Source organism: Colobus angolensis, unplaced genomic scaffold (genome assembly GCF_000951035.1).
Source record: "Colobus angolensis palliatus isolate OR3802 unplaced genomic scaffold, Cang.pa_1.0 Scaffold387, whole genome shotgun sequence".
In the NCBI taxonomy this organism is placed as follows: Eukaryota; Metazoa; Chordata; class Mammalia; order Primates; family Cercopithecidae; genus Colobus; species Colobus angolensis.
The window spans coordinates 69121-82839 of record NW_012117232.1 but is presented as its reverse complement, the minus strand read 5'-3'; the positions used below and the strand labels follow the sequence as shown (position 1 = coordinate 82839).

The 13719-nt window shown below is 45.6% G+C and overlaps 1 protein-coding gene across 4 annotated transcripts in view; it reads right to left on the bottom strand.

Moving 5' to 3' along the window:
• The window catches only part of SLC5A11 (solute carrier family 5 (sodium/inositol cotransporter), member 11), a 74299-nt gene that overhangs the window by 5288 nt on the left and 55292 nt on the right, over positions 1-13719 (bottom strand). For all 4 annotated transcript variants that reach the window (XM_011954615.1, XM_011954618.1, XM_011954617.1 and 1 more), the window contains one exon: positions 8445-8580. In XM_011954615.1, coding sequence (XP_011810005.1) covers positions 8445-8580 — 136 coding nt within the window. The remainder of the gene's footprint in view (positions 1-8444; positions 8581-13719) is intronic.

The following is a 13719-nucleotide window of genomic DNA, read 5'->3' as shown; positions in this document are numbered from 1 at the left end:
AAGTGATTCTCCTGCCTCAGCCTCCTGAGAAGCTGGGATTACAGACACCCACCACCACGCCCAGCTAATTTTTGTATTTTCAGTAGAGATGGGTTTTTGCCATGTTGGCCAGGCTGGTCTTGAACTCCTGACCTCAAGTGATCTGCCCATGATCATTAACTCACTGTTCAGTAACAGCTGCTCCCCTGTCCTGGGCAAATGAATCATTTCCTATATGGAGTAGATTGTCTTGTCAGAATGCTTTACACCCTCTGATGCCTGAAATAAGATGCCTCTAGCCCAGTTAAATCCAAACATAGCACAAAACCTTCTTCTTCCACAAACCCAACATTAACTGAAGGTTTACTATGACTCAGGAGCTTCAGTAAGCTTTGTACATATACCTCATTTAATTTTTACAACTCTATGGGGAAGATACTGTTATTACTCCTATTTCAAAGACAGATAGACTGAGGCCCAGAGGTTAGTTTCTCCAAATTATATTGCTAGTAAGTATTATGACCAGGAGGCAAACCCTTAGTATATTTCAAAGCTCAGGTAGAGAAGATTGGCTTTGTAAATACCGCATTTCTAAACTCTGTGTGTGTGTGTGTGAGTAGGTGGGTGTGGGTGCGTGCGTGTGTTTTTGAGACAGGGTCACCTCTGTCACCCAGGCTGGAGTTCAGTGGTGCGATCTTGGCTCACTGCAACCCCAGCCTCCCAGGCTCCAGCCTCCCAAGTAGCTGGAATTACAGGCAGGTACCATCACACCCAGCTAATTTCTTTTTCTTTTTTAAAATTAATTAATTTTTATTTTTATTTTTATTTTTTCTTGAGATGAAATCTCACTGTTACCCAGACTGGAGTGCAGTCACACAGTCTCAGCTCACTGCAACTTCCACCTCTGGGTTCAAGTGATTCTCCTGCCTCAGCCTCCCAGCCTGTAGCTGGTATTACAGGCGTGCCACCACACCCAGGTTTAGTTTAGTTTTGTTTTGTTTCGTATTTTTAGTAGAGACGGGGTTTCATCATGTTGCCCAGGCTGGCCTTGACCTCCTGGCCTCAAGCGTTCCTCCCGCCTTGGCTTCCCAAAGTGCTGGGATTGTGTTTTGAGGGTTGTTTTGCTTCTGTCTTAATTTCCATGTAGTTTCTTTAAAAATATGTGCCATTTCTCATGGATGAAGCTGGAAACCATCATTCCCAGCAAACTAACACAGGAACAGAAAACCAAACACCGCGTGTTCTCACTCATAAGTGTGAGTAAAACAGTGAGAACACGTGGACACAGCGAGGGGAACATCACACACTGGGGTCTGTCTGGGGGTTGGGAGGAAAGGGAGGGAGAGCATTAGGACAAATACCTAATGCATGCGGGGCTTAAAACCTAGATGACGGGTTGATGGTGCAGCAAACCACCATGGCACATGTACACCTATGTAACAAACCTGCACATTCTGCACATGTATCCCAGAACTTAAAGTTTAATGAAAAAAATAAAAAATAAAAATATGTGCCACTTCTCAGATGGGTTTAGCGGAAGAGGGTTTTTTTCCAGGCTCACAAGAACTCAGGATCAGAAAATACTTTTATGCCGCTGTGGACTCAGTTGAAGGTTTAGGAGGGAGCGGGTGGAGTCGTGGTGGAGACAGAAGTGCAAATAGGGAGGCCAAGTGCTTTGTCCTGAAACTGGCACTTTAGACCTGGGGTTCTCAACCTTCTAGTGGACTTGTTAAAAAACAGGTGGCTGGGCCGGGCGCGGTGGCTCAAGCCTGTAATCCCAGCACTTTGGGAGGCCGAGACGGGCGGATCACGAGGTCAGGAGATCGAGACCATCCTGGCTAACATGGTGAAACCCCGTCTCTACTAAAAATACAAAAAATTAGCCGGGCGAGGTGGCGGGCGCCTGTAGTCCCAGCTACTTGGGAGGCTGAGGCAGGAGAATGGCGGGAACCCGGGAGGCGGAGCTTGTAGTGAGCCGAGATCGCGCCACTGAACTCCAGCCTGGGCGACAGAGCGAGACTCCGTCTCAAAAAAAAAAAAAAAAAAAAACAGGTGGCTGGCACAGACAAATGAAACAGTGGTCAACATCACTAACCATCAAGGAAATGCAAATCAAAACCTCATGAGGTATCATCTCACCCTAGTTAGAACGGGGATCATCAAAAAGACAAAACGTAATAAATGCTGGTGAAGATGTGAAGAAGGGGGGGAACCCTTATACATTGTTGGTGGAGATGTAAATTACTACAGCTAGTATGGAAAACTGTGTGGAGGTTCCTCAAAAAGCTAAGAACTACCATATGATCCAGCAGTTTTACTACTGGGCATATATCCTGATATGGTTTGGCTCTGTGTCCCCACCCAAATCTCATCTCCAATTGTGATCTCCACACGTCAAGGGCGGGAACTGTAATCCCCACATGTCGAGGGAGGGAGGTGATTGGATCATGGGGGCGGTTCCCCCACGTGTACTCATGATAGTGAGTGCGTTCTCAGGAGATCTCACGGTTTTATAAACATCTGTGATTTTCTGAGTTTGGACTTCTCTCACCTGCCGCCATGTGAAGAAGGTCCTTGCTTCCCCTTTGCCTTCCACCGTGACTGTAAGTTGCCTGAGGCCTCTCCAACCATAAGCAACTGTCAGTCAATTAAACCTCTTTCCTTTTTAAATTACCCAGTCTCAGGTAATATCTTTATAGCAGTGTGAAAATGGACTAATACATATCCAAAGCAATTGGAATCAGTATAGCAAATGGATACCTGCATCCCATTTATTGCAACGCTATTCACAATAGCCAACCTATGGAATCAACCTAAGTGTCTGTCAGCAGATGAATGGGTAAAGAAAATGTGGTACATATACACAGTGGACTACTATTTAGCCATAAAAAGGAATGAAATTCTTTTTCATGTTCATTCATGGCAACATGGATAAACTTGGAGAATATTATGTTAAGTGAAATAAGCCAGGCACAGAAAGATAAATACTGCATACTCTCACTCATATGTGGAAGCTTAAAAAGTTGAGTTCATGGAAGTAGACAGTAGGATAGTGGTTTCTAGAGGCTGGGAAGGGTAGTGGGGAGGAGGGTAGCCAAAGGTTGGTTAATGGATAGAAAAGTACAGCTAGAAAAGAGGAATAATGTTTAGTGTTCTATAGCTCTATAGGGTGACTATAATTCACAACGATTTATTGTACATTTTAAAGTAGTTGAGAGTGGATTTTGATTGCCCCCAACACAAAGAAATGATAAATATTTGAGGTGATAGATAAGCTAATTACACTGATGTGGTCATTACACCTTGTATAATGTATCAGAATATCACACTGTACCTTATAAGTATGTACAATTTGTATTAAAATAATTAGTTAAAAACATTAAAAGTTAAAAATAATGAGAAAAAAAAAAAAAAAACAGACGTCCCTCCAGGGATTCTGATTCAGAAGGTTTTGAATGGGGACTGAAAGTTGGCGCTTCTAACAAGTTCTCAGGAGTCACTGCTGAACTGGGGACCACACTTTGAAAAGCACTGGTCTGGGCCTCCAGAGAAGGGAGAGGGACTTCAAATACACCATGCCCACCTCACTCTCTCTAACTCGCCTTACTCTCTAAAATTTGTTTTGCACCTCTTGCTTGTACCATATGATAGAGTATTTCAATATATAGTTTATGTTATTTTTCCATGAGTACGAGACTCATCTCCTACATTACAAAGTCGTAGGTTCACGGAACATGGTGTTGTGTCTCATTTAATAATGACTGTTGGCTGGATGTGGTGGCTCACGCCTGTAATTCCAACACTTTGGGAGGCGGAGTTGGGTGGATCACCTGAGGTCAAGAGTTTGAGACCAGCCTGATGAACATGGGGAAACCCTATCTCTACTAAAAATATGAAATTAACTAGGAGTGTGGCGCATGCCTGTAATCCCAGCTACTCAGGAGGCTGAGGCAGGAGAATCGCTTGAACCCGGGAGGCAGAGGTTGCAGTGAGTGAGTGGAGATCGTGCCATTGCACTCCAGCCTGGCAACATGAGCAAAACTCTGTCTCAAAAAAAAAAATTGATTGGCTGATTGGCTGTTAAGACAGATGGTCAAGGTCTTGTTATTGATCTTCCATATATCAATCCAGGTCTTCAGACATAATTTGCATGAGTAAGAGTCAAGTTTTGGAGTCAGCTACATCTGGGTTCAAATCCAGGCTCATCTGGCACTAGCTCAGTAACTCCCAGAAAGGCACTTAGCTTAGGAGTGATCCTGGATTCCTTTTTTTTCCCCCTTAACCCTTTCATCCAATCCATTATTAATCTGATTGGCTCTATGGTGTACTTTCAAACCATTGCATGGGTCAGCTGTTGCCTCCTCAGAAAGGACTTCCTGGGAAACCCTGTCAGAAGTAGCTCTGGTCTGACATTCTTTTTGATATCTCCTTGTGCATCCTCCTCCTGGAATTTAGCACAGTCAAAAATTATTTATTTATTTATTTATTTTTTTTTTTTTTGAGGCGGAGTCTCGCTCTGTCACCCGGACTGGAGTGCAGTGGCCGGATCTCAGCTCACTGCAAGCTCCGCCTCCCGGGTTTACGCCATTCTCCTGCCTCAGCCTCCCGTGTAGCTGGGACTACAGGTGCCTACCACCTCACCCGGCTAGTTTTTGTATTTTTTTAGTAGAGACGGGGTTTCATCGTGTTAGCCAGGATGGTCTCGATCTCCTGACCTCGTGATCCGCCCGTCTCGGCCTCCCAAAGTGCTGGGATTACAGGCTTGAGCCACCGCGCCCGGCCAGATTATTTATTTTTTTACTCTTTTTTGAGACACAGTCTCACTTTGTCACCCAGTCTGGAATGCAGTGGCTTGAACACAGCTCACTGCAGCCTCAACCTCCCAGGCTCAAGTGATTCTCCCACTTCAGCCTCCTGAGTAGCTGGGACTACTGTGTGTGTGTGTGTGTGTGTGTGTGTGTGTGTGTGTGTGTGTGTGTGTGTGTGTATTTTTTTTTTCTAGAGATGGGGTCTTGCCATGTTACCCAGGCTGGTCTCAAACTTCTGGGCTCAAGCAATCTTCCTGCCTTGGCCTCCCAAAGAGCTGGGATTATAGGTGTGAGCCACTGCACCTGGTCTTTTTTGTTTACTTATTTCTGTCTTTGTCCTCCACCACTAGGATGTAAGTCTCTCTACAGCAAGGATCCTGTAGTCTTGTTCACTTATAGGCCCCCAGAGTCTTCTAGAGTAACACTTGGAAGATAATTGGCCTCAAAATATTTGTTGAATTCATGGAAGAATAAATAAATGAGTGAATGAATGATTTTTTTTGAAACAAGGTCTCACTTTGTCACCCAGGCTAGAGTGCAGTGATCATGGTTCACTGCAGCCTCGACCTCCTCAGCTCAAGCGATCCTCCCACCTCAGCCTCCCAAGTTGCCGGGACTATAAGCACATGCCACCATGCCTGGCTAATTTTCGTATTTTTTGTAGATATGGGGTTTCATCACGTTGCCCAGGCTGGTCTCAAACTGCTGAGCTCAAGCGATCTGCCTGTCGTGGCCTCCCAAAGTTCTGGGATTATAGGTGTGAGCCATCACACCTGGCCAAATGAATTAATTTCTCTAAGCTTCAATTTCCTCATCTGTAAGATGAAAAGAATAATAGTACCTACCATATAAAGTTGTTTTGGGGAAGAAATGAGGTAATACATGTATAAAATAATAATAGTAAACACTTGGATAGAGGTTACTGTGTACCTCTATGCCAGTAACTGCTTTAAGCCTTGTAAAATATTACCCCCATTTTACAAGTGAGGAAACAGAAACAAAGAGACATTAAATGCCTTATGCAAGGTCAAACACCTCATAAGCGGCAGAGCAAATTCAGGCCTGGGCCTTCCAGATCAGAATCCATATTCATAGCCACACTACACTCTGAAACTCTTTTCATAGGGACTGGCCCTTAGCAAGTGCACAATGAATGTGGGTTGTTTGAAGACATATTCTTTTCTTTTTTTTTGTTTTTAGAGATAGGGTCTTGCTATGTTGTCCAGGCTAGAATGCAGTGGTGTAATAATAGCTTACTGCAGCCTCAACCTCCTGGCCTTAAGCAATTCTCCTGCCTCAGTTTCCCAAGTAGCTGGAACCACAGGTGGGCACCACCACACTTGGCTAATTTTTAAAAATTGTTTTTGGTAGAGAGGGGATCTGGTATTGTTACCCAGGATGGTCTGGAACTCCTGGCCTCAAGAGATCCTCCTGCCTCAGCCTGCCAAAGTGCTGGGATTACAGGCGTGAGCCACTGCGCCTGGCCTGAAGCCGTTTCTGTGTTTCTATGTCAAGACTTGCTGAACAGCTGTATGTTTTCCAAGTCACCGCAAAACCCAGATCCCAGTTCTTAACTCCCTCTGGGTTTTCCCAAGCCTTTTGCCCTTTCCTGGAAGCAAGACTAGGGACTATTTGTGGGTTCCTCATCCCACCTGGGCTGGAGGAACACAAGGGTTCAAGGTCTAGCACCATGGACAGTGCCCCCATTTGCCTTCCCCAACTCTTTTCTCCTACTTCTTAAGGGTCCTAAATTATTTTGACTAAGTTTCTGAGCCAACCACAAACCACTTCATCCTACCCTTTCTTAGCTTCTGTGTAACATGTAAGATAAGGCACAGGGGAGGAAACTTTCTGCTTTCTATCCCCTTTAATAACATCCTTGGTGAACTTCTTTCTGTATAGATCACCAGTTTCTGACACCACAGTGTCTTCTGGTGACATTGCCCCTCCTCACTATCATTTGTCCCCATAGTATAAACCTATTCCCTTACCACATTAAGAAAAAAACTAAGGCAAATACTCTAGAGGCCTCGATATCCCATGAGATTTGTTAAGAAAAGTACACCAGGCTGGGCACAATGGCTCACACCGTAATCCCAGCACTTTGGGAGGCTGAGGTGGGTGGATTGCTTGAGCCCAGGAGTTCAAGACCAGCCTGGGCAACATACTGAGACCCCCATGGCTACAAAAATTACAAAAATTAGCTGGGCATGGTGGTGGGCGCCTGTAGTCCCAGCTACTCAGGGGACTGAGGTGGGAGAACTTTTTGAGCCTGGGAGCTCCAGGCTCCAGGCTGCAGTGAGCTGTAATCATGCCGCTGAACTCCAGTGGTGACAGAGTGAGACCCATCTAAAAAAAAGAAAAGTACACCAGGCCGGGCACGGTGGCTCACGCCTGTCATCCCAGCACTTTGGGAGGCCAAAGGGGGAGGATCATGAGGTCAAGCGATCGAGACCATCCTGGCCAACATGGTGAAATCCCATCTCTGCTAAAAATACAAAAGTTAGCCGGGCATGGTGGTGCATGCCTGTAGTCCCAACTACTTGGGAGGCTGAGGCTTGAGAGTCACTTGAACCCAAGAGGCAGAGGTTGCAGTGAGCTGAGATCACACCACTGCACTCCAGCAAAAAAAAAAAAAGTACCCCAAAAAGGATTTCACTGGGCCAAAGTTACCCAACCCAACGACTAAGCTCAAACACTAAAGTAAGAGAGAAACTTTCACATGAGACTTCAGAGAACTGCTCTGGAACCACAAGACCTTAGCTTAGTTGGTGGTTTCAATAAAATATAGTTGAGGCAAGATCCCAGTTGAGTCTCCACTCAGTTTGGCCTGGGATACCTATAGGACCTGCCCATTGAACCAATGTTGAGAAACAGCATAGAGTCACTAGATGCCTAGATAGAAATGCCTCAGTCTCATCACTAGGAAATGACCCTATGGCCAGGCATCGTGGCTCATGCCTGTAATCCCAGAATTTAGGGAGGTCAAGACAGGAGGATCGCTCGAGGCCAGGAGTTTGAGATCAGCCTAGGTAACATAGTGTGACCCTGTCTTTACAAAAACTTAAAAAAATAGCCAGGTATGGTAGTGCATGCCTGTAGTCTCAGCTACTTGGGAGGCTGCGGCTCCCAAGGATCCCTTCAGCCCAGGAGTCTGAGGCTGCAGTGAGCGATGATCATGTCACTGTACTCCAGCCTGGGTGACAAAGTGAGACCCTGTCTTTAAAAAAAAAAAAGCTAAAAAAAAAAAAAAAAGGACTGGGTTTGTTGGCTCACACCTGCAATCTCAGCACTTTGAGAGGCCAAGGCAGGAGGATAGCTTGAGGCCAGGAGTTCAAGACCAGCCTTGGCAACATAGCAAGACCACATCTCTATTTTTTAAAAAACATTAGCCAGGCATCGTGGTGCATGCCTGTAGCCCCAGCCACTCAGGAGACTGAGGTGGGAGGATTGCTTGAGCCCAGTAGTTCAAGGTTACAGTGAGCTATGACTGCATCACTACACTCCAACCTGAATGACAGAATGAGACTCTGTCTTAGAAAAAGAGAGAAAGGACTGTAGTTACATTCTCTTGAGGCTTCTAATAATATGTTTAGAATAATTCACATGGTCTGAGACTCACATACCGATGACCTCTTCTCCTAGCTGTGTTCTCACCTGGGAAGAGGATGCGGCTAACCATCCCAGGGAACACCATTATGAAGAGGGGCAGCACCTTCAGGTACGCAGCCATCAGAGCACCTCCTTTGGCATGGGACAGGTTCTTGGCAGCCAGAGTCCGCTGGACAATCACCTGGAAAAGATCAAGGGGGTTGGAAACTGGGAATGCTGATAAGGTCTGGCTGTGTCCCCACCCAAATCTCATCTTGAATTGTAGCTCCTATAATTCCACATGCTGTGGGAGGGAGCCAGTGGGAGATAATTGAATCATGGGGGCAGTTTCCCTCTATACTGTTCTCATGGTAGTGAATGTGTCTCATGAGATCTGATGGTTTTATAAGGGGAAACCCCTTTCACTTGGCCCTCATTCTGTCTTTGCCTGCTGCCGTCCATGTAAGACGTGACTTGCTCCTTCTTGCCTTCTGCCATGATTGTGAGGCCTCCCCAGCCGTGTGGAACTGTGAGTCCATTCACCCTCTTTATAAATTACCCAGTCTCGGGTATGTCTTTATCAGCAGTGTGAGAATGGACTGTATTAAAAGGCTTTCTCTTAAGGCAAAAAGGGTGTGTTTAGCCTCTTGGTAGGTGTAGGAGACTTAGGATCTTGGTTTGCCACGCTTGTATTTGAAGAAACATCTCTTTCCTATGCTTAGTCCCTGTGGTCTAATTCAGGTAGCTAAGACACCCACCCCATTCCCTCCCTACTCTTTTATCCAGGGGTTATGCCTGGCCAGTTAAAGTCCTCCACAGAATTATTCCACCTCTCTGGCTACCATGATCCATTAAGGAAAAGCATGTCCCCAAGGCAATCCAACCACATCTCTCCATGGAATTTCTTCCTTAAAAAGGCAAAGGAGGCCAGGTGCAGTGGCTCACGTCTGTAATCCCAGCACTTTGGGAGGCTGAAGCAGGAGGATTGCTTGGGGCTGGGAGTTCGAAACCAGCCTGGTCAACATGGTGAAACCCCATCTCTATAAAAAATACAAAAATTAGCTGGGTGCATTGGTGTATGCTTGTAATCCCAGCTACTTGGGAGGCTGAGACAGGAGAATCACTTGAACCCAGGAGGTGGAGGTTGCAATGAGCCAAGATCGTACCACTGCACTCCAGCCTGGGTGATAGAATGAGACTCTGTCTCAAAAAAAAAAAGAAAAGAAAAGAAAAGGAAAGAGGTTTCCTAACTCCTGGTGCCTCCTTTGCAATTGCTAACTGTGAACAAGGTGTAGAGCCTGGCTGCATCTCTGCCATCATATGGGATGGCCTCTTTGAAACCAAGTCATCACAGAGAAAAGAAAACCAGGAAATGGAGAGAAAGACAATGTGTGATGATGTAGTATCAGAGACAGGCAGTCTGGGTTCAAATCCTACCTCCCCACTTCCCGCCTATCTGACCTTGGGCAAGCAGCTTCACCTCTCTTGGCGTCTGTTTCCTCATCTATGAAATGAGCATAATATCAGTGCAGTTTTGAAAATTAGAGAAGTGAAAGTACTTAGAATAGTTAGAATATGACACATAGTAACTGCTTCATAAATATTAGTTGTTTCCATTGCCATTAACCACTTCTGGACTCCCCATCATGTAAGATTTTAAAAATGCCTTTTTTTTTTTTTAAGAGATGGGGTCTTACTCTGTTGCCCAGGCTGAAATGCAATGATGTGATCATAGCTCACTGCAGCCTCAAAGTCCTGGGCTCAAATGATCCTCCCGCCTCAGTCTTTCAAGTAGCTGGGACAATAGGCATGAATCACCACACTGAGCTAATTTGTAAAATTTTTATTTAGAGATGGGGTCTTGCTATATTGCTGTATTGAGGAGGCTGGTCTTGAACCCTTGGCTTCAAACAGTCCTCCTGCCTCAGCCCCCCAAGTAGCTATGTCACCACGCTTGGCTACATTTTATGTTTATTTTTATTTTCTTGTAGAGACGGACTCTCACTATGTTGCTCAGGCTGGTCTCCAACTCCTGATGTCAAACAACCCTCCTGCCTCAACCTCCCAAAGTGCTGGGATTATAGGCCCAGAAAAAAAGAGCCTTTTTATCCTTAAACTATTTTTTCCACACAAACAACTAAATGAATCCTCACTAAATCATTAAAGAACCCTTAATGAGAAGAGTGTAGTGAGGTAAGACTTGCTGCAAACCCCATACCACAGCCCCAGTAATTATTTTAGATTTCACAGCACATTTTGGTGAGGAGAGAGATGTCACCTGGGGCGGCATTTCATCTGCAGAATCCATGGGACTGAACCTTGTCAGAGACAGTTGCCTGAAGGCATCAGTATGCTCCAGGACAGTGTGAAATATGCAGTTTTTGTTAATGACCTAACTGCATTAGCAGTGAGATAAACCGGGCTTAGTGAACACGTTTCAAGGACAGGTACCCATGCCCACTGGACACAACGCATTCAGCCAGTCAGAATTCAAAAAAGCTCTGATCACAAGCTGGCCATCCAACGGAGGGGTCCCCTCCCTCCCTTCCCCTCCCCTCCCCTCTCCTGTCCTCTCCTTTCCCGTTTCCTCTCCTCTCCTCTCCTTTCCTAATTTCTTTTCTTTTCTTTTTCCTTTCTTTTCTTTTCTTTTTTGAGATGGAGTCTCGCTCTGTCACCCAGGCTGGAGTGCAGTGGTGCAATCTCGGCTCACTGCAAGCTCCGCCTCCCGGGTTCAGCCATTCTCCTGCCTCAGCCTCCCGAGTAGCTGGTACTACAGGCTCCTGCCACCACGCCCAGCTAATTTTTTGTATTTTTGGTAGAGACGGTTTTTAGTTTCACCGTGTTAGCCAGGATGGTCTCGATCTGACCTCGTGATCCGCCCGCCTCGGCCTCCCAAAGTACTGAGATTACCGGTGTGAGCCACTGTGCCCGGTTAAGTGGTTCTTAATAAGTAACATCTCAGCTGTGGGGGAAAAAGTGAGCTAAGAGGAAAGAAAATGCAATCTGAATATGTGAGGAGGAGGGGTTATGGTTAGCTACGTCAGCCATCTGTTACGGCATCTGTCATCTAGCCACTTTATCTTTCCTTGCTTTTTCCACAATAATCGTACAAATTTTCCCTTCCTTGATGTGAGAAAGGAGGAGGGAGAGCTGTCATGGTGGAGCACGGTGACCAGGGAGCAGATGTCTGCACAGAAATGCAGCTGGGGGTGGGTTCCCGGAATTGAGAGCATCCAATAGGTGCGGTACAATGAATGAATGGAGCAATTGAAAGTGCAGACAGACTTAGGTGTGAATCCCCCCACCAGCTCTTTGTGATCTTGTATGAGTTCCTTAACCTTTCCAGGCTCAGCTCTCTCATCTGTAAAATGGGGATGATAACTGTGCTTGCTTTTCAGGTGTCTAGCAGCTCTTTAGCAAAGAGAGCGGTCATGATTATTGTCATTGTCATCATCACCACTGTTGTTAGATGAAACCAGAAAAAGAAGTTCCAACAGGTCAACGAAATAGAAATAGATGAGAGTAGGATTAGATAGCGGAAACCGGATCAGAGAGCTGTAGGTCAGAAGTTCAGAAATCTGTCTGAGCGTGGTGGCTCATGCCTGTAATCCCAGCAGTGTGGGAGGCCGAGGTGGGTGGATCACTTGAAGTCAGGAGTTTGAGACTAGCCTGGCCAACATAGCAAAACTCTATCTCTACAAAAAATACCAAAGATTAGCTGGGCGTGATGGTGCCTGCCTATCGTCCCAGCTACTCAGGAGGCTGAGGCATGAGAATTGCTGGAACCCAGGAGGCAGAGGTTGCAGTAAGCCAAGATCGCACCACTCTACTCCAACCTGGGCGACAGAGAGAGACTCTGTCTCAAAACTAATAATAATAATAAATAATAAAAATAAATAATAAAAAAGAAGTTCAGAAACCTGAAAAGAGTAAACATTGGTTCAATAAAAGAAGAAGGAAGATGGTCTCGGGGGAATACCTGGGCAGGTGAAATTGTCACTGGCTGGTTTTTACAAATGACTTTCTCCCAGTGGCAGAATGGGTCAACTGTCTTTTTCTGTTTTGTTTTGTTTGTTTTTGAGACAGAGTGTTGCTCTGTTGCCCAGGCTGGAATTACAGGCATGAGCCACTGTGCCCGGCATAATTAATTAATTAATTACTTTTTTGAGATGGAGTCTCACTTTGTTGCCCAGACTGGAGTGCAGTGGCATGATCTTGGTTCACTGCAACCTCCACCTCCTAGGTTCAAGTGATTCTCTTGCCTCAGCCTCCTGAGTAGCTGGGATTATAGGTGCCCGCCACCACATCTGGCTAATTTTTTTTTTTTGTATTTTTAGTAGAGACGGGGTTTTGCCATGTTGGCCATACTGGTCTCAAACTCCTGACTTCAGGTGATCCACTAGCTTTGACCTCCCAAAGTGTTGGGATTACAGGTGTGAGCCACCGCACCTGGCCAGGTCTGTTAAAATTAAAGCCCATGATGTTAGCCTGGATCAATCCTGTTTCTCAGGGTGTCTCCTATCTGAGATTTGCTAAGGAGGTGAAGGGGGTCTCTCTCTTAAAGGGGCAGTACACGTGTATTGCTCTCATCACTGCCTTGGTCGTTAGCTCTTGGCTCAAAGGAGGGCTGGCCTATGGATGGGACCTGGGTTTCATTTTCTGTGAAGTCTCCTGCATCAAATCCACTGTCCAATGCCATGATTATTGCTTTAATTAAACTCTCATCAGCCCTCACTATGCAGTATAACTCCCCAAGTGATACATAGGCCTCTGATGTTTCATGTAACAGAAAAAGAATATTTGAACACGTGATGTATTCACTCAGTTTAAAACCCGAGAAAATACCATATGCAGTGAATCAGCTCCCACTCATCCTTCCCACCTGCCCTGCCTCCCTGCCCACAGGTATCCACTCTTCTTAGTTTTGTATACATCTGTCCAGAGTTTATGCACATATAAGCAAATGCAAATATTGATTCTATTCTCTTTTTTTTTTTTTTTAAACACAAAAGGGCTTCTTGTACACATGGTTCTGCATTTTGATTTTCTCCTCTCTTTTTTCACACCAGTTATATATCTGCCTTTGCTCTGAGTGTGCCTTCTGCTGCAAACTCTTCCTCCAAAAATCACGGGGAGCTCTCGCTCTTCTACAAAGTCTTTGGTCAAAGGTCACTTCTCAATGACACCTCCCCTAAGCACCCTACATTATTTGAGACAGGGTCTTGCTGTCTCAAGCCTGTTGCCCGGGCTGGAGTGCAGTGATGCAACCTCAACTCACTGCAGCTTTGACCTCCTGTGTTCCAGCGATCCTCCCACCTCAGCCTCCTAAGTAGCTGAGACT